This window comes from Macaca nemestrina, chromosome 18 (assembly GCF_043159975.1).
Source record: "Macaca nemestrina isolate mMacNem1 chromosome 18, mMacNem.hap1, whole genome shotgun sequence".
NCBI classification, from domain to species: Eukaryota; Metazoa; Chordata; class Mammalia; order Primates; family Cercopithecidae; genus Macaca; species Macaca nemestrina.
The window spans coordinates 80860971-80882257 of NC_092142.1; the positions used below are offsets into that span (position 1 = coordinate 80860971).

Sequence of the window (21287 nt, forward strand, 5' to 3'; positions counted from 1 at the left end):
GTTCATAAAATTTTATGTGTTGTAGGTAAACATTTTGTAAAAATGCCAAGTTGCTTAGTTATATTTTAAATCTTTTTAAAGTGAACGTGTATTACTTTAGTAATTTGTAAAAAATATTTATGATGAGTGCAAAAAGCATTTTCTAATTGGTCAATCAAAAAGATTTTCAGTGTTTCTTTTGATCAAGATGAACATGTGTCTATAAAGTAGACAAGAGGGTATTTTTTTTCAGGTTCTCTCATGCATTTTAATTTTTTTTTTTCCCCTGCATCTTAAGTGTCCCTCTCCTTTCTCTTACAAGGATACTCGTACTTGTTGGGTGTTGGAATTGCCCTAAATCCAAGATGATCTCATTTTGAGATCCTTAACCTAAGTACATCTGCAACGACCCTATAAGGTCCCATTCACAGGTACTGGTGACCCGACACATCTTTTTGGAGGACACTACTGAATCCCCCACATCCTTTGAGCAGTGATGTGTGTGACGTGTACCTACCCCGATGGAAAGTAGACGTCCCCATCAATGCTAACCGTAATGATAGCAGTGGCGGTTGGTCCATGAGAGAAACGGCTCAGGCAGGGTGCAGTCTGGTCTTTGTGGCCCTCTAATAGGCTGATCGGGACATTTCCTACTGTCTCCCCCAAGTGAAAGCCCCACAGGGAAAAAACCAGAAGCCCTTTGTCTTTATCCTGGAGCCCAAGAAGCAGGGCGATCCTCCGGTGGAGTTTGCCACAGACAGGGTGGAGGAGCTCTTCGAGTGGTTTCAGAGCATCCGAGAGATCACCTGGAAGATTGACACCAAGGTAGGCACCTGCTCACCGGGTGCAGGTGGGCCTGCATTCTCAGGGCTCTGGTGCTCAGCTGAGGCTGTGAGTGGGTCCAGGCAGCAGGATGAGCAGATCCAGGTGCTATTCAGAATTGGGGGAGGAGACCAGGTGGGTTCAGACAATAGGAGCACCTCTTGTTAGGGAGAGGCAGGGATAGTGGAGCTGCCCTGGGAAGGTGGGTCTGGTCGTCTGGTTCGAACCTTCAGAAGGCTGAGTGCGTGCAGCAATGCTCAGTGATGAGGTCTGTGCGGCCCCACATATCTTACCAAGGAAGTTACTGCCTTCCTCGTTTTGAATAGTTTCTAAGTATCATATAAAGCAGTCTGGATCCTCCCCACAGAAAATGCTCACTGAGCTCACCTGCCTGGACCTGGAATGGGCTCTGAGAACACAGCAAATCAGCGAGACGCGGTTCTTTCCGGTGGAGGAACTTCCCTTCTAGATGGGAATGACCTTTTCAGGGCTGTCCTACTTGAAGTACTAGTCTCTGGCTGGAAGTGTTTTGGGACGGTGTGAGCTTCTGGATAAGAACAGGAGGTCTAGGAGTTGGGCATACTGGAGTTTGCATCCTGGCAGGGCTGGACCCTGGGCAAGCAACCACACTTCTCTGGGCCTCAATTTCCTTGTCTGCAAAATGAGGAACCACATTCATAACTCAAAAGTACTTAATCACTGCCTTGTCATTATACCAGAGCGACATGGGCAAGTGCCACCCTGTGTTTGATGATGGAGTAAGGGCTGTCCTTGTGGCTGCAGAACTGGAAAGAAATTGTAGGGTTTCCTATGGACCCATTTGCTTCTAAGGTAGATCTTGACCCCAAGGGCTGATTAAAGCCTTCCTGTGGGGCCTCTTGACTTCTGGCTAGCGTCAGTGAGTCTCTCCTCCAAGATACTTAGTCATCTACCAGTGGCCAGGTCATTTTTTTTCCCCCTGGGAGGGCCTCACATCTTGGCCAGTCCCTGGTCACGACAGGATCGTTGTGTCCTCTTTAGGAGACTTTGCAGAGGGGGCCGGTCCATGGGTACCCTCACTGGTGGGACATCGTCTTTCTCTGACCTAGGATCTCCTGGGGGCCTTCCCTAGGGCTCCTAATTCTTCCCATGGCTTTTCACACCACCAGCCATGGGGGAGGAACCATGAGCTTGTGGCCAGCTGTGCTGTCCGTCGGGCTTTCCCAGTGAAGCCATCTCTTCTAGGCCCTCGAGTGCCTCTGATGCTGCAGTACAGCTCTGAGGCACAGGGGGGCGCCACAACCCTGAGGTTTATTTGAAAAATCTCCAAATGGCGTATTCCGGCTCTCTCTGCTTTGCTTAATGGGGAAAAGTGTTTCTTCCCTAGAAGGCTCTGTCTCTCCCCTGCCTCGCACCTCCTCTCCTGTGCATGAGGGTTTCTGAAATGAAGCTGAGCTGTTCAAGGCTGCTGTTGGCGGCCTTTGGTCTACATTCCTTCCTAACTGGTTTTCATATTTGCTGAGATTTCATGAGAATGATTTTTAAAGTCCTATTATTACATCTGAGGGGTAAAAAAAAAAAAAAAAAAACGGGACAGCAGAGTTGATGGAGTTCCCGCACTGAGCACAGCTAGCCCTTTTGGGGAGCTGGTGTTGGGGGGCAAAGGAAGAAGGCCCCATTCCACTCTCGGGCAACCAGCGGCGGATAAACTCTCTGCTCGCTGCCAGGACCTCTGCCTGTCCCTAAGTACCCTCACTGTTACACAGTCTGTGGCCACCTCATTGATGGCGGAGGGCAGTCACAAAATCCTTCTAGTTAGTGGGTTTCCAGAGCCTCACCAACTGTATTGTGATTTCCCGTTCTGAGATGACAGCTGCAGGCCCAGAGAGTAATTGTCATGCAGTTTTTTTGTTTTTTGTTTTTTTGAGACAGAGTTTCACTCTGTTGCCCAGGCTGGAGTGCAGCAGTGGGGTCTCGGTTCACTGCAGCCTCCACCTCTTGGGTTCAAGTGATTCTCCTGCCTCAGCCAACCAACTAGCTAGGATTACAGATGCCTACCACAATTCCCAGCTGATTTTTGTATTTTTTAGTAGAGATGGGGTTTCACCATGTTGGGCAGGCTGGTCTTGAACTCCTGACCTGAAGTGATCTGCCCGCCTCAGCCTCCCAAAATGCTGGGATTACGAGCCACTGTGCCCGGCCTTGTCATGCAATTTTGAAGCAGCAGCTGGCGTTTCTTATTGAACTGATATTGTCTTCTGCTGAGGTTGGGAGGAAAAAGAAAAAGTGAAGCCCCATACCTTGTCATAGCGCTGTGTTTTGTGTGAGGCCAACATTCCAGAATTCGACAGGCAGGCCCACTCCCTCATTTTAAGCAATTCTGTTGTCACTGGAGTGAGCTGTGTTATTTCTGGGGTTTCCTGTCTGCAGACAACCCCGTGGTGAAAACGGTGCACTAAGAGTATAAAGTCAAGTTGATTCAAGGACCAGGAGAAAACACCTGAGGTTTGGAAAAGAAACATGGCTTTGGTTTCCGTGACAGCACTTTAGTATTGATTTCTTGGCTGACACCTTCTTTACCTGTTAGTTCATGCACTTCCCACCCACCACAGCCCTTCCAGGCTGACCCCTAGAGCTTGCTGTGTCCCCAAGGACATTCAGGAAGGATGGAAAGGGCTGACAGAAGCTGGGGGTATGTGGACAAGCTAGAGCCAGTATCAGGGGCTTAGAGTCACACTCGAAGCTGTCCTGATGATGTGGTCACAGCAGGAACTCACGTAAAAGGCTCGTTTGCTGGTCACTGCCAAGGTCCACTTTGGCCCTGGGAATTGTCAGCACTCATGCGTGAAGGCGTTCTTACAGAAGAAATTGGGTGCCTTTACTTGCTTGTTTACAAAACATGACTTTCTGGTTCTTTGCCTAGGGGAGGTGTCTCCTGGGGCAGTATGAGTAGCTACCATGTGCCCATAGAGTGCTAAGGCCTCTTTGTTTAATTTTTGCAATAGCCCTGTGAGGTAAGGATTCATATCAGCCTCATTTTACAGCTGAGAAAACTGAGGCACGAGGAGACTGTATGCCTTGCCCAGCTGGCACAGTCTGAGAACAGCCGGGCCAGGTTTCAAACTCACATTCCAGTTCCCACTGTCTTAACAACTGGGTCATGTTGCCTCTCTCACCTAGTGACCACCATCACCTGAACACTTGCTCTGTGCACAGCCCTGCCATCAAGGGGCATATCTCAGTGGGGAAGTAAGGTCTGCGCATTGGCACCGAATGGCATTAATGTAGGACAGTCAGGCAAGGGACGGTGAGAAGCAGAGCACACCAGCTGAGGCACTGAGTGATTTGGAAGGTTCCAGGAGGGCAATATCCTTTCCCAGTCCTGGCTGGAGCTAATACACGGATTAGTTTGTTTTCACACTGCTGTAAAGATATTACCCTAGACTAGGTAAGCAAGAGCAGGGAAAACTGCCTTATAAAACCATGAGATCTCAGTGAACTCGCTGTTATCATGAGAACATCATGGGGGAAACCGAGCCCATGATCCAGTCACCTCCCACCAGGTCTTTCCCTCAACACCTGAGGATTACAATTCAAGATGAGAGATTTGAATGGGGACACAAAGCCTAACCACATCAGCTTCCCAGAGAAGGAATGATTTGGGCTGGGTCTAGAAGGAGGGATTTGATGGACCAGTGGGGCGGGGGTATATGGGCAGCAGGACGAGGAGTCAGGAGGGCATTGCTGTGGTTCAGTGGGAGCCGGGATAGGAACTCTGGGTCTGGATGCAGGAGGCATTTTAGTGAGATTGTCTCCAGAACCTGGCAGCTGACAGGGTGTGAGGGACAAAGCAGAGCTGGAACATGTGGTGGGTGGGGCAGGAGCCCACCCCGTGTTAACAGGGCTTTGGCAGCATCTGGTCTCGACACTGGCTGGCTGTGAAGGCTGAGATAAGCTACTCAACTTCCGTTAAACGGAGATAATTCTCCCTGTTAGGGTGTGGATTGACTTAGGTAGTATCCATCCAGTGCTTAGCCTGTGACGCCTAGAGCTAAGCACCCCCCAAATAGTGACCGTTATTTAAATATTCTCTCAAGGTCCCCCCTTGGCCAATAAAAGTCTGGTAGAATTTGGGGAGGCCCAACAGGGTTGCCTGCTTTAGGGTGAAGTGAGAAGCTCATCCTTACATGCAAGGAGTTAGATTTGGCGGTAGGTCCTCTGAAGGGAGGCACCTCCCGAGTCCACGGCACATATTCTGGCCACTGGGTAGTGGTCCCCTTGGACAGAGCCCTGATGGGCAGAGTTGGGGAGCAGGTGTGCAGGTTTTGAGGGTGCAGGGGATAAAGAGTTATGACAAAGATGCTGGGGTCCACAGAGCCCACGAGGATTTGAAGAACTAGAATTTGAGACACTCTAACAGTGTGGCTTTAGGGGCGGGGACAGGAGGCAGAGTTAAGGACAGGGGTGGTGACAGAGAAGAGCCCCCTTCCCCTGCCATCCTGACCTCAGCTATATTTGAGGGCTCTGGCCAGGACTGAGCTGGACACCAAATCCTCATGGAAATAGCTTTGTCAAGAATTTTGACAGAGGAAGAAATGAGAGGGGCAGGGTTGTCTTCAGGAAAGGAAAACATTCAACCATATGAAAGATCCGAGCATGCGAGAAAGCAAAGTGGGGATGCAGGAGAAAAAACACAGGGCGAGCTGGGAAGATGGGATTTCTCAGGGGCGGGCACTAAAGCCGGTGAACTCCAAACAGGAGAACAACATGAAGTACTGGGAGAAGAACCAGTCCATCGCCATCGAGCTCTCTGACCTGGTTGTCTACTGCAAACCGACCAGCAAAACCAAGGACAACTTAGGTAACATCTTTCCTAAGAATCTGCCCTATAACTGCAGTGAAAACTTCCTTCGTTTCGAGTTTGACGTTTTCAGAGAGGGCAGAGTGGGTGCATGCTCCTGTTCTTAACTGCTCCCAGTAGATGGCCTCAGCTTGGGTTTGTCCTCCAGGTGAGGGAGCTGGTGGAAGAAGCTCTTTTGGTGTCTCAGTAGGAAAACCCACTGTATTAGTCCATTTTCATGCTGCCGATAAAGATATACCTGGGACTGAGTAATTTATAAGGAAAAAGAGGTTTAATGGACTCACAGTTCCACGTGGCTGGAGAGGCCTCACAATTACGGCAGAAGGTGAAAGGCACATCTTACCTGGCAGCAGATGAGAGAGAATGAGAACCAACCAAAGGGGAGACCCCGTATAAAACCATCACATCTCATGAGACTTACTACCACACGGACAGTATAGGGGAAGCCCCCGTGATTCAATTACCTCCTACCAGGTCCCTCCCATAACACGTGGGAATTATGGGAGCTACAATTCAAGGTGAGATTTGGGTGGGGACACAGCCAAACCATATCACCCACTTAGTGGGTAGATTAGTTCTTATTGCCATTACCACAAACTTGGTGGCTGAAAACAACATTTATTCTTGCACATTTCTGGAGGCCAGAGTCTGAAATCGGTATCGGGGTCAACATCAGGGTGTCAGCAGGGCTGTGTTCCCTCCAGAGGGGAAAGCAATTCCTTCTTCCAGTTTCTGGGGGCTGCTGGCATTCCTTGGCTTGTGGTCACATGGGCTTCTCCTCTTCTGCTTCCCTGTTACAAGGACCCTTGTGGTGCATTAGGTCTACCTGGATATTCCAGGATAAGCCTCCCATTTTCAAGCTCCTTAATCACACCTGCAAAGTCTATTCTGCCATATAAAGTGACACATGCACAGGCTTCAGAGATTAAGGCCTGGACATCTTCAGGGGCCATTACTCAGCCCACCACAGATACAGTTTAAAAAAAAAAAAGGGGGGGCCTTCTACCATGTTCTCCAGGTAGCAAGTTTTTGATGATGCTGTACATATTTTTTTCTTTGGGGTGCTTCCTTATGTTTCATCTTAGAACAGAAGACCAGCCAGACAATACTAGACCCCTGAGTTAACTTACTGGGAGGCCAGTCCCTAGGAACCTCTGTTCAGGGACAGATGTCAAAGCTCAGGACTCAGCAGGCTCAGCGTGTTAACTGCCTGGCTATCCCCCCACAGCTGGATGGCAGGGAGCCAAGATGAGGCCTGTCCCCTTCCCTCTCCTCTGTCCCGCACCGGCACCCACATCACAGCTCTACCTGTGGGCAGTGGCAGGTGATTCTCAGTTTGTTCATCTTGTGTCTGTGATCTCTCTGGATCTTCCTCTCCCAAGATTTTCTCTTACCTAAAACCATCCCCATATTCCCTCTTCTATAACTACTGCTTTTGTGTTTTCTTGTTCAAGAATGTTGGTAGTTAAAAAAAAGTAAATTACAATAATTCTAGACTAAAAGGCGGTGGGAAAACTAGGTCCCTTTTGAATACCTGGAACCCCCCAGAGGGCAAAAGTCCATAGTGACACCAATTGGCACAATATCATCAGAACCCCCTGAATGTCAAAGAGGGAGATTCCTGGTTTCCTTTTATAATCTGAGCATCCAGTCATTGCACCAAACATTAAGAAAATGCAGAGATGAGACACAGAAGTAGTGATGACCTTTCTCTCTGTGCAGAAAATCCTGACTTCCGAGAAATCCGCTCCTTTGTGGAGACGAAGGCTGACAGCATCACCAGACAGAAGCCCGTCGACCTCCTGAGGTACAATCAAAAGGGCCTGACCCGCGTCTACCCAAAGGGACAAAGAGTTGACTCTTCAAACTACGACCCCTTCCGCCTCTGGCTGTGCGGTTCTCAGATGGTGGCACTCAATTTCCAGACAGCAGGTAAAGGCAGACTAAAGGTAGTCCAGTCCCTGCAAGGTGGTGGTGGCAATCACTCCAGGCCAAGTCAGCTTGGGTCAGAGATGCCATGTGGTGTCCAGGAGTGAGTGGTTTGTCTGAGGGACTGCACAGTTCAGCAGAGTGCTGGTTAGTATGAGGTCCAGCAGCTGAATGGAGGGATGAGAGGACTGAAGGGTGCCTGGCTCAGGCAGGCTTCATGATTGCAAGTAACAGAGGCTGAGTTAGTCTGGCTTAAGAGAAAAAGAAAATGCATTAGCTCACGTAATTCAAGCATCTTTGGAGCCCTCTTCTCCTGGCCTGTTGCTCTGGGAGGGCATTCTGCTCAGACTTTCTTCCAGAGACATTCATATGGTGGCATAACCAACATACAGAAGCTTCTGGACGTAAAGTGGTCGCATAAATCATGGGGCTTTGTGCTTTTGTTGTTGTTATTTAAAACCTCTTTCGGGGGATCTGTTCATCAGTAGCCTCCTTTACATTCTTTTTGTAGCCACCTTGGATTCCATTGAATGGAACAATCATTTATTTAACAAGTCCCCGTGTAGGCACGTGTAGGTATTCCCCATTACTTGCGTCACAAACAGCACTGCCTTCCGTACCCTGACGTGAGCGCCATTCCGCAGACGTAGGAATGTGTCTGTGGGACAGAATTCTCAGAAGCGCAGGGAGGGTTAAGCAGCACTTGCATTTTGATCAACTTTGCCCTGAAGAAAACCACTGAAGATGCGCCTGCAGGTGTGCCTGAGCTAAGCCACGCTGCCAAACTGCCCTCCAGAGAGATTGTGGGCGGAGACGCAAATAGGTGGAGGTTGGAGTACACTCTTTTTGTATAACTTCACTGAGTTTTGTTGAACTTTTTGCCGTTTGCACAACTGAGAGGTGAAAACTGATATACTGTAGTCCATTAGAGCTGCTTCTTGTAAGTGACATTAACCAGTTTTTCTCTTATTTAAGGAGCAATGACATTTTATTTTCTGCAAACTATTTGTGCTTCTTACCTGATGTATCTATGCAGTAGGTATTTATAGCATAGATGTATCAGAACTAAGAGGTTAAAAATTTATATTCATATATTTGTCATTTGAATTAAAATAGCCTATGCAATTTGTTTCTACATAGATACTTTTAGCAAGTTTGAATCTTTTTTTTTTTTTTTTTTTTTTTTGAGACGGAGTCTCGCTCTGTCGCCCAGGCTGGAGTGCAGTGGCGCAATCTCGGCTCACTGCAAGCTCCGCCTCCCGGGTTCACGCCATTCTCCTGCCTCAGCCTCCCGAGTAGCTGGGACTACAGGCGCCCGCCCCTGCACCCGGCTAATTTTTTCTATTTTTAGTAGAGACGGGGTTTCACCATGGTCTCGATCTCCTGACCTTGTGATCTGCCCACCTCGGCCTCCCAAACTGCTGGGATTACAGGCGTGAGCCACCACGCCCGGCCTGAATCTTTTCTTTTATGATTCGGGAGTTTGTGACATACTTGGAAAGATGTTCCCCAGTATGGGATTTTGTTGTCTAGAAACCCTATATTTTCTTCGAGTGAGATACTTATTTGAACAGCTGCCTCACATTAATTTTGGGAAAAGGTGTCATTCATTCCGCACCTAGGAACTTGTGGCCTAGGAGGCCAGCACGCTCATGCCTGACTTACAGCAGGCCTTCACTTTCCTTCCCAGATAAGTTCATGCAGATGAATCACGCGTTGTTTTCTCTCAATGGGCGCACGGGCTACGTTCTGCAGCCTGAGAGCATGAGGGCAGAGAAATATGACCCAATGCCACCCGAGTCCCAGAGGAAGATCCTGATGACGCTGACGGTCAAGGTAAAGCCAGCCCTCCCTCCCTGCCAGGGGAGCCCGCTGCCCTCCCTGGGGGCTGCGCCGACGTTGCCTTGAGAGCGGGGAACCCATGGCTAGGAACGCTTGTTGTCTTGTTTAAACTAAACTATCCACATTCAGGCAGTGTTTGAGGATCTTTTCTTACAGTACACTCCACGGTCGTTTGGGAGAAGAGGAAAGGGAGGGGAAACCTCAAACCCACGTCCCCTTGTCGTCTGTGGGGGTGAGGTACGACCCTGTCTTTCTGGGGTCCCGGTGAGGTCAGCCTCTGGCTGGAAAGAGAAAGAAAACATGGGAAACAGGCATTTGGTCTTAATGGAGACATTTTTTCCCTTACTTTGTCCAGTTCCAGGGCTTGTTAAAATTCATCTGACTTTCAGAGAAAGTGTTGTTACTTTGTAAGAATTTTTGAAAAGTAGAGAAATGAATTGCATTTCTCATGAAATTAAGGGCAGTGGGGGGAAGAAGCATATGTAAACAGAGGCCTTTAAGTAAACTGCAGTTACAAAAAGAGTGCCACGTTGTCCCTCAGCCTTTCCTGGGGGCAGGGACATCCAGTGATTAAGCTCTGCCTTGATCAGAGGCACCTCCTTGGGCATGGATGTGCATTCATGAGCTCAGGTGAGTTTTACCTGTTGAGTCAGGTGGCGTATGGGACTGAGACTCAGGCTGACGCTGAGGAACTGTGGGATATACCACAGTCCACCTTCATCCACCGCAGAAGGTTGCTCTGGCTTCTCCAATGAATTTGGGAAAATTAGGGCTGGCATTGAACTCATCCAGTGTCACTCTAGAACCCAGTCGCAATCCATGCTAGGCTGTCTGTTCAGGACCCCAGGAGGGTTCCAATGCTTCCCTTTGGTGTCCCAGGTTCTCGGTGCTCGCCATCTCCCCAAACTTGGACGAAGTATTGCCTGTCCCTTTGTAGAGGTGGAGATCTGTGGAGCCGACTATGACAACAACAAGTTCAAGACGACGGTTGTGAGTAAGTCGCCTTGGCCCCTCTGCTTTGAAACGTCCGGCCAGTGACTCCTTTGTGGGAGTGCTCTTCCTGGGGTATTTTGCAATACACTTCAGTTGTCCAAGGTTTTCTTTCCTCCCTCTTGCCCACGTGGCTCAGCTTGAGGAGGGGATACAAAGGGCCACTTTATTAAATCCTTAGACCTTCCCCAGTGCTGTTTGCCTGCCTGTAACTCAAGTCTGGAATCCTAGGTGAGGCCCTGACACTCGGTTGGTCCTCTTTGTGCAACAGCCCAATCGGATTGATCTACTGAGTCAAAGGCCAAGAGGCAGAGACATGGAGAGAGGGGGTGAACCTACATGGCTGACCTGACCCAGAGGATCAGCCTAACCTGGGGGAGCTCAGCCCCTAGAGGGCAGGAGGAATGCTTGCTCTTCCAGGAAAAGCCAGGAGGGAACCGTGAATGGTGGGCCTTCTAAGGCACAGGATCCTTGCTCCTCGTAAAAAGTAGCCCAATGAACAACTCAGATGCTGACTGAGTAAACTGACATTTATGGAGAGTTGCAGGATTGCTCCTTGCTTGCTCTGTGAGGCTGGGCTCTCACCTGCCAGCTGTAGAATCCCCTGCTGGTGGATGTGGCTCACAGGCTGTCTTCTCCTCTTTCATCTTTTCCAAATTCCACCTTCCTGCTCTGCAAACACCTCCCCTCTTCCCTTCTCCCCCATCCTGGGGAGGGGAGATGGAGGTGGTCTCCTGCTCTGCTCACCAAGGGACAACAGCAGCTTCCAGGATTGCTCAAGGTGGGGTGAGGGAGTGAAGAAAATTACTCAGATTTTCTTAGATCTTGGCATAGATGCATATTTATTTACATGGTTGCTAAGGGGATTCATAGCTGAAGGATGCAGAGATTGTCTTACCAGAAGGGGGCAGCTCCAATGCGGCCTCTAATGAGCTTTGATCTCCTTCCAGATGATAATGGCCTCAGCCCTATCTGGGCTCCAACACAGGAGAAGGTGACATTTGAAATTTATGACCCAAACCTGGCATTTCTGCGCTTTGTGGTTTACGAAGAAGATATGTTCAGTGATCCCAACTTTCTTGCTCATGCCACTTACCCCATTAAAGCAATCAAATCAGGTAAGAGGCATTTTAATTAAGATGTTCAGTTTGGGCTGGCATTGTACTTTGGTTTGGCTGCTGGCTTCAGAAAGAATGAAAAATCATTTTTCCTGGTTTGGATGGAATCACTGTAAAACCGATTGGGTGGCTTGGAGAGCTGGTGCACGTACAGCCCGTCGTGTAGCACACAGGTGGGGGGAAGCGGGTGACAGGGGAGGCTATGCCCCTCGAAGTGGGATGTCTACATGCAAAATTGGATTGTTAGTGGATCGTCGACCTGGCACTGCAGTTTGATTTCATTTTGAAATATTATACACGGTTTGCTTCTCCCTAGCCAGGGCTAAGTCTGGGTTGATCTCCCTCCTGCTCTCTGGCTGGCAGTGTGAGAGGGTGGCAAGGGAGAGACCTTTGGCATCTTGGGGGGGAGTTACAATCCCAAGAGTCCAACTCCCCCAGATCCTTCAGAATTCACCTTCCCTTTGTATAAAATTGGGCGGGTTAATTTACTTCTTTGAATTGTTGGTTTTCTTCCCTGCTGAAGAAAACAGAAAACCCGTTCATGGTATGAGGAGGGTCATTTCGTATTTTTCTGCAACCAAGCCAAGCTGGGTCATAGGACCAGCGCTTAAGAACACTGTTGAATCCCAGATGCCTGAGCCCCTCCTGCACAGCTGAGACGGACACCTGCAGGTGAGGGGATTTGGGACTCTGCTGCCTCCAGAGCCAGTCGTTTACAAAAACAAAAAAACCGGCTCTCCTTAGCTTCTATGTATTTCCTTTCCCACTGGATTTTAGGTATAATGTTTGTCAAATAGGCCCTTGCTGGCTGTTGAATTTCCTTCTTCCTCTTCCTTTAGTATTTCTGATGCATGGTGCATGAGATCATAGATTCTTCCGGATTCCTCAAGAGGTCACTGTTCCCTTGTTTTCTGAGGATCATTTTTCAAGAGAAAGATGACTGTCATTTTTAGTTACTTATATAAAAATATAGTCTTTTGATGTTGTTTGGAAACCTAGGGCTCAACGAAGAGCTGAATTGGATCCTTTTTGTTTTCAGACATTCCCTCAACCTCCACCTTTCTTAGTATAATATCATAAACCTGACCATTTCTGCTACTGGGCAGGAGCCCACTTTCTGAGCAGCAGGCATGCTAGAAAATCCAGGTGCTGGCCGGGCACGGTGGCTCACACGTGTAATCCCAGCTACTTGGGAGGCTGAGGTTGCACCACTGCACTCCAGCCTAGGTGACAGAGCAAGACTCAAAAGAAAATGCAGGTTCCTGGACCCACCACAGGGTGCTGAGTCTGCCCAGGATGGGGCCAAGGAACGTGCATCTTTAGGCAGCTCCCCAGATGGTCCTTGGATGGCACTTTGAGAAAACCAAATTATGTCAAGGCTGCCTATCTTACCATTGAGGAAATGAATTCCTTAGCAAGTTAAGACTTTGGGAAAATGTTTAAACTTTGATTTTTTTTTTTTCTAGCACTCTAGAAATGTTCATTTTCATGAACATTGCTACTCTAGCAATAATAATGAATATTCATCTGTAAGAGGCCTGATATTTGGCAACCCTTCTGGGTTAACTCACCCACACTGTAAACTATCTTTTTTTTTTTTTAAGATAGAGTCTTGCTCTGTCGCTCAGGCTGGAGTGCAGTACAGTGCGTGATCTCGGCTCACTGTAACCTCTGCCTCAGCCTCCTGAGTAGCTGGGACTCCAGGTGCACACTACCACATCTGGCTAATTTTTGTAGTTTTAGTAGAGGTGGAGTTTTGCCATGTTGGTCAGAAAAAAAGTGATGAGATTACGGCGTGAGCCACTGTGCCTGGCCTATGAACTACTTTAAACCCAGCACACTGAGACTGTGATTCCTTAATTTGCTTCTTTTAGATTAGTCTAATAAGGCTTAGGAATGAAACCAATTCTTCTGGTGCAGGAAGTGTAGCTTTTGGTACATCTTTACCTTCCTAGCCTTGATGCTGTAACAGACTTCTTTTTACGGTAACTGCCTGCCAGTTCCTCTACTGGACTCATCCAGCAGAGGGCGGCAGCTGTGCTGAAACCCCCTGGTTACCCTGACATCCTGTTGAAGGATGAAGGCCATGAGCTTCATAACCCCTCCCACTGCCTTGCAGAGATGTCAGAGTTGATGATAAAACCTCCTTACCTTACTGGGCATCGAAGTGTGTCAATTCATCTGCAGAATACAATGACTTCGCTTGGAGATTTAGAAAAAACAAAGGTCAAAACCTCAAGGGAGATTAAAAATGTGACCTCGTCCTCCCCCGACTGTGAGATACTCTCAGCAGGGACCTTTCCTCGCTCCTTTCTAGCTCCTAGCAGTGCCTGGCACATCCATATTCATGGGAGGAATGAAATAGAGTGAACAGAAGGCATTGAGGGGCTTCCAAACTCAAAAAATAAACTTCGCCCATTGTCATTAGAGATGCACTTAAGCTTTTAAACCAGCTGGAGCGCAGGAAGGAAAGAAGCAGCCTTTATTGTGTTCGGTACCTTAAACTCTTTCTCTCTTAATCCTCACAGTAATCCAGTGAAAGGGGTTTTATCTTTGGTTTTAAAATTCTGAGCACTTCGAGGCCTAGAAACTATGACTTAACTTGCTCAAGGTCACACACCGGTAGGACCAGAGCTGAGATTCAAACCCAGGAATGTCTAATTTCGAACCCCGTGTTCTCTGTTCCCCGTGCTCCTCTGCAGGCTGCCCTCTCACTGGGCCCTCAAAGCCTGAAGCATTGATCTTACTTTAAAAGGTGTCTGTATTTCCCTTTCCCCTGTGAAATGACTAGAAACAAGAAGAAAAATCATTCTGTTTTGGGTGAGATTGGGAAACACCTTTGAGCAGACTCTAGTATACAAGGAGGGCTGCCCAGTGCATAAAAATGGGACTTGGGCAGTGAGAGAAGGTACGCAGAGCTGGAGATAGCTGGCCATGGGGGCAGAGCTCATGTCTCCGATTTAAGAGGCACACGCCTAGTGTCAGATAGTACTGTCTGGCTTGGAACCATGCTACTGGAGTGCACAGGCTACCCGATAGCCTCCTGGAACACCATAGAGCAGTCATTCCAGTTCATTCTAACAGTCAATCAGCAGCTAGACTGTATTAGTCCGTTCTCACACGGCTATAAAGACATACTTGAGACTGGGTAATTTATGAAGAAGAGAGGTTTGATTGACTCACAGTTCTGCAGGCTGTACAGGCTTTTGTTTCTGGGGAGGCCTCAGGAAATTTGCAGTCCTGCTACGAGGAGAAACCAGCACATATTTACATCGTCAGCAGGAGGAAAAGAGAGCGAGTGAAGGGGGAGGTACTACACACTTTTAAACAACCCCATCTCGTGAGAACTCACTATCATGAGATCAGCAAGTGGGAAGTCCACCCCCATGATCCAGTCACCTCCCACCAGGCCCCAGCTCCAACACTGGGGATCACAATTCAACATGAGATTTGGGTGGGGACCCAGAGCCAAACCGTAACATAGACTTAATTCTTCCCCACTGTCCACAGATTAGCTCATTAGAGGTGCAGAATCTCAGGCTTCACCCCAGACTTCCCAAGTCAGAGTCTGCAGTTTAACAAGATTCACAGGTGATTCATATTTGCATTAATGTTGGCCTATCACTGGGCTAGACTGCAAGAATTCTGTGAAGCTTTATCAAGGCAAAAAACGAACTAGCAACAAAGATCACATTGTAGCCGTAGGGCAAAAATAGGTCAGAAGACTTCACAGCAGTATATTCAATGAGAGCAGTGTCCCCAAAACCCTACCAGGAAAAGAGTGGGTATAAAACCTGAATGTTTTATACCCACTCAAACTGGCATTCAACTATAAAATCAAAGGATGGATGCTCTCAAACATGCACAGCTCAGGAATTCTGTGTCCCGTGGGCTCATTTTGAAGAGAACAAAAGAGGACACATTTAGCCAACGAAGGCATCCACAGAGTTCAGTAAGATGATGAGCATCGAGCTATTAAAAATAAATTTGTACATTTCCTTATGTATAAAAAGACGAACACTGTAAACCAATACTGAGCCCTGGGTGGTGAGATGCATGCTGGGGAAAGTATAGTGATGTCTTTGTCATACTTTGAATTGTATACATAAATTAGATGGATTGATGGGCGGATAAATCCATGACAAAACAAGCACAGTCAGCCCTCTGGATCTGTGGACTCAACCAACCAAGCTTGGATTGAAAATATTTTTGAAAACGTTATGTATCGAACATATACAGACTTTTTTCTTATTCCTTAATACAGTATAACAATTACACAGTATTTGTATTGTCTTGGGTATTCAAGTAATCTAGAGATAATTTAAAGTATATGGGAGGATGTGCATAGGTTATATGCAAATAATACATCATTTAATTATTTAGAGATAGGGTCTTCCTCTGTCACTGAGGCTGAAATTCAGTGGTGTGATCATAGCTCATGGCAGCTTCAGACTCCTGGGTTCAAGCAATCCTCCTGCCTTAGTCTCCCTAGTAGCTGGGACTACAGGTGTGCATCACCGTGCCCAGCTAAATTTTTTATTTTATTTTTTGTAGAGATGGGGTCTTGCTATGTTGCCTAGGCTAGTCTTGAACTCCTGGTTTCAAGTGATCCTCCTGCCTTGCCCTCCCCAGTCGCCAGGATTATAGGCATGAGCCACCATACTTGGCCAACTATGTCATTTCATATCAGGGACTTGAGCATCCAAGGATTTTGGTATCTGGGGAAGTCCTGAATGAGTCCCCCATAGATATCAAGGGACAACCGTAGAGTGAAAGTTTCATACAATCTAGGTGGTGGGTATATAAGTGTTCTTTGTAATATTTTTTTAGTGTTGCTGTATGTTTAAGAATTTTATATTAAAATGCCAGAAAAACATAAGCCTCCCTTTGTGGGAGAATTATGGTTACAAAATGGAATGCAAATATTATACACCATGTCCATATAGAAATCATACATCTTAGGGGTGTAAAAGGAGAAGCTGGGGAAGGAAAAGGAGAAAAGGTACAGGTTTGTGTAAGTATGCGACTTTCCTCTTCATAAGCAGTGGAAAGTGAGATTCAATGGATATTGTTTGAAGGTGATAAATCAACTGAGAGTATAAAATGTTCCGAGAGAAATAAGCCCAAAATCTGAATGGTGGAAGGCACAGAGGAAACAGTGGGAGGGTCCTATTTTGGGCATTGCTTGTCTTGGAGAATCAGTAGATATGATATAAATGCTTTCAAGACAAACTAGGACCACAGAAACGATCTCTAAGATACAATGCTAACTGGTAAGGCACTATCATTTGTGATTTAAAAGCAACTCAAACATATGCATAGGCAGTCTTGGGAAAGATACTGTTAACAATGGTTGCTTTTAGGACAGAGAGGAGGATTGGGTGGGAGTGACAGTTCTGTTTTAGCCCTGTGTTCATTTATAGTAAATTAAAAGAAGCCAGCAACCAACCTTTGAGATGTGTTGCCTTCAACATTACTGAATGGGGGTGGGGAAGATTCAGCTCCAACTCGCCCCCACCCTTCAGCCCTAAATAAAAAGAAACATTTAAATGACTGTCAAACACAGGTCCTACTTGTAAACAGGGAATGGCTTTTGGAGGAGGAAGATCAATACTGCTATGAACTACTAAGGGACAGAAAGATTTCCTCCCATTGGAAATCTTTAAAGATAAAACACACTCCCTGGTCCTGTGCTTTGTAAGGCTCTAAGTGGAGGAAATGGATGAGGATTCACTACTCTTTTGGTCTCAGGAGTATTTAAGGAATTGAACCACAGCTGCAATCACTACACTCAATGTGGAATGTTCTGTGGGTTTTAATTTCTTCTGAGTGAATCATTTTTATTTCTAGATGGTAGATATTTTTAACCTTGCTTCCCTGTATGGACCAGTCAGTCATGGCTGTTGGCCTGTGTCCCTAACCATCAGGATAGGACCTCCGGCTTCCACAAAGTCAGCCCCCAGCAGGGGGCACTGACTTCTCTTCTCTTTGAACTAGGCCTGTGATCCCTGGGTATCCTCCAAAAAAATCTAAGGTCTGACATTAATTACCTGCCTTTGCATCTTCCTCCTTGTTCTGCTTCAGGATTCAGGTCTGTTCCTCTGAAGAACGGGTTCAGCGAGGACATAGAGCTGGCTTCCCTCCTGGTTTTCTGTGAGATGCGGCCAGTCCTGGTGAGTGGAGATACGCCAGTGAGGGTTCCCTGAGCCATGCCTGCTGGTGGGGATAGAAATGGCCTATGAATACCATTGGCTGATGGACTTAAGCCCATTGAGAATTATCTAGCCCAAGCATGAGACATCATACAAGAATTCCTTTTTGCTAATTCCCCAGAGTTTCCTGGGTTTTCCCTCCCAGCATCCTCCTTTCTTGGAGAATGCTGTGTGATTCTGCGTAGGCAGTGAAGGAAAGGGTGCCGGTACTTGTAAGTTCCTCATAGTTTCATTTCAGCAAGAGCTGGGCCAGATGATGCCTTCCTCGATAGACTCATCCTTTCTGGATGCTTTTTTGGTGCCAGTGGGTCTTTAGGAATCCTGTCAAAAAGTCTGATAGCCTCCAGTGAGGGCCTGTCTTGGCCTGTCCTGGGGACAAAAATGCATGAACCCCAACTTCTCTCTAGAGAAGACTGAAGGAGACTTCCTTCCTGGTTCTTTTGATTTTCCCAGGCCTTGAAGATACTGAGTCTCTCCTTTGATTAATCAGTTTGGATAGGCTTGGTCTTGAGCTGTATTTAAAAATGTGGCAAGTTTGCTCAGGATGAAGGGTTAAGAGTGGAGCTCCCTGCTGTGTGGAGTCAGGGCTTGGGTTTGGGTAGATGACTGGGTATTTACTTACTGTGATTCTGGGGCTCCAGAGACTCGATGATGGCCTCTCTCATAGGCTCAGACCCACCTATCAGGCCTATGTTTTTGCAGTGCCTGACCCATAGGCAGTACCATCTCCCAGGATCTTTTCATTCCCCCTACTGCAGAACCGCAAAGCTCGACATGGGCTAAAGCTTGACATGGGCTGAGTGAGTTCTGTGGTCAGATTCTCTTTGGCTGACCTAAAAAACTGTAGTTCTAAATCCCAGTGGGTTGATGTGGGCTGGGTTAGTGCCCCCCAATACCCATCTTGTTTTCTCATTTTGGTTGTTTTCCAGATAGAGAAATCAGGGTCTGTAATTTGGCTATAAAAACTAAACAGGGATATTCAGACCTTTGAACAGCCATAACAGTCCATGCAATAAAAATTCATGAACTTGACTCAGAGGAGGGAATATTAGGCTTTTCTGCATAGCCATTTCCCTATGTGCAGCTTTTGCAACTTTGGTAGTTTTCCACTCCCAGGGCATTTTTAGGAGCACTGAGATGAAAGAAGATGCAGTAAGGGAAGACCCAGGCACAGTGGCTCACGTCTGTAATCCCAGCACTTTGGGAGGCTGAGACGGGAGGATAGCTCAAGCCTGGGTGGCGGAGGTTGCACTGAGCTGAGACTGTGCCACTGCACTCCAGCCCGGGTGACAGAGTGAGACCCTGTCTCAAGGAAAAAAAAAAATAAGGGAAGAAAGAGCAGGAAAAACTGCTGAGAGGGACTTAAAAAGCACAGCTGTTAGGGACCAAAGAGCCTGAGACAGTCTCACTTTTCAATGGCCTAAAATAAACTTCACCAGCATTTAAATGACTGTGTGAGTCTTCCATCAAGTAGAATGACCATAAATTAATCACACCCCAAGCCGAGCATTTAGATGGAATCCATTTACAAACAAGGCGATCATGCACAGCTTTAGGTGAGTACCCTTTTCCTCCTTTATGCCAGAATTCTTTCCTGAGGATCAGTACTCAGATATAGAATTAGTGGGATCAATTAATTTAGCTGAATGGTAAAACTGTAAAACCTGGGCTTTAGCAGAAGCCTTAAACTAGTGAGCACGAAGACCCTTTGCTTAGTTAAGCTTATCCCTTCCCAGCTCACCAAAGGATCTGGGATTTGCGCATCTGTTGCCCGGGGAAAGCGAACCGGTGCTGCTCTCTCTATACATAAAACCCCTCTGCAGACACTTCACAGAAAAGTCAAGTGATAGAAATGGTTTTAGATGATGGTAGGGCAGCATTTGCCTAGGCCTGCTGCTCTGCAAGGCTGCTGTAAACAACCGGAAGCATCATAAATAATTTAAGTGATTAGGTATCACCAGCAGCAGAGAAAATTAGTATATTTAAAAGAAAATTGTGTTGATGCAGATTTGACTTCCTTGATGAGGGAAGCTTAATGCTGGGGCTGCCACTGTAGGGAGTAGGGGGCGTTGTATGGGGTTCTAAATGGAAAGTCAATGCTCGCAAATCTTCTTTCTGAAAGTTTTCTTTAGTTCAGCTGCTAGCTCTTGAGATTTCATTTAATTCCACATCTGTCACCTGGTTTTGTGCCACTCACAGGTGCAGCTTGGCATTTCTGTCCACACTGGGATGAGAAGTCGCTCTTGGAAGCCGAGCTGAATTGCATTCGGTAGACCTGGGCTTTCTCCTTAATGCCCACGGTCATACCTTTTATTTATTACCATATCCTCTGGAAGCCAGGGAAAAACTCTGGTAAACAGCCTCAAGACAGCGTTTTCTGAGCAAATGATTGATCCAGTAAGGGCTAAAATGGAGTTTGCTCATAAAACATTTGCTGAGATAGATTTTACAGCCCCAGAAAACTGTCAATAAGCACTTTAAACACCTTCTGAAGAAGACATTTACATGTCACAATTACTTTATCAAGTCGCAGGCCTTTGTTAGCAGTATGTTTAGTTTATAAAGAGTATTTTCAGCACCATTTTATTACCTACTGTATTTGAAGATGTAAGGAAAGAAAGGTGGGGGAGTTGAAAAGAGTCCTCACAAACAGCCTGTATCTAACCACCGTTACCATCTTGGTAGATTTCCATTGCCTGATGATTTTTTGTATATGATATTTCCATAGTCGGATTCATACAGGTGCCCTTTCCTACTTCGCCCACGACTTTAAATGATTTTCAAAGCCATTGATGCCTGTTTCATTACGTGTGGGTCCCTGATTCACTTATTCTCCTACTAATGGAGAGTTAAGTCATTGGCAGTTTTTTACTTTATAAATAATATAGGTCTTCATGTAACATTTTCTGATTAAAAATTATTTCCCAAGGCTAGATATTTAGCAATGGAATAATAAATCAAAGAAAAAAGGACCATGTATTTTTACCTGCATGTCAAATTGTTCTCTGAAAGTAAATAGTTTCTCTTAAGTTGATGTATTACATCCAATCTTGCCATTAACTGGAATAGGCCTTCACTGGAATGATTTAACATGGTGAGATCCCGAAGAATGGGACTGGGGAAAATAGGAAAGCTTAAATATCCATTATCTTCCCTGGGCAAACTGGCCATTTCTGGAGGGCACATTTGAGAAAACTGGCTGCCCCAGGACCTGTTTAGTACTGATCCTGGGTGAACTGGGTTCTGTTTTGTGCTGGGTAGCAGCTAAAGTGCAAGGGGTACAGAGGCCCTTCCTTAGAGTGAAAGAAAACCCAGGATGCTGTCAACTAGATTAAGGCTTATCCTAGATCAGATGCGTGAATCCCTTTGTAGAAGAGTGCACACTTTAGAATCCTGGAGGTACAGGACTGGGAGCTGCACTCTAGCACTGAGCTGGTCCTGGTTTTTGAGGTTGGGAAAGATTTCCTCACACTTGGGGAGAACTTGGGGGACACAAAGGCCTTCCTTATGCCTCATCAGCTAAAGCTGGTCAGTTTGCCCAGTGCTGGCTCCAAA

The 21287-nt window shown here is 46.8% G+C and overlaps 1 protein-coding gene across 5 annotated transcripts in view; it reads left to right on the top strand.

The window, feature by feature from the left end:
* Positions 1 to 21287, top strand: part of LOC105491204 (phospholipase C gamma 2) — a 237073-nt gene that overhangs the window by 206373 nt on the left and 9413 nt on the right. For all 5 annotated transcript variants that reach the window (XM_071085005.1, XM_071085006.1, XM_011757391.2 and 2 more), the window contains 7 exons: positions 647 to 804; positions 5539 to 5641; positions 7364 to 7573; positions 9261 to 9406; positions 10292 to 10406; positions 11353 to 11520; positions 17605 to 17693. In XM_071085005.1, coding sequence (XP_070941106.1) covers positions 647 to 804; positions 5539 to 5641; positions 7364 to 7573; positions 9261 to 9406; positions 10292 to 10406; positions 11353 to 11520; positions 17605 to 17693 — 989 coding nt within the window. The remainder of the gene's footprint in view (positions 1 to 646; positions 805 to 5538; positions 5642 to 7363; positions 7574 to 9260; positions 9407 to 10291; positions 10407 to 11352; positions 11521 to 17604; positions 17694 to 21287) is intronic.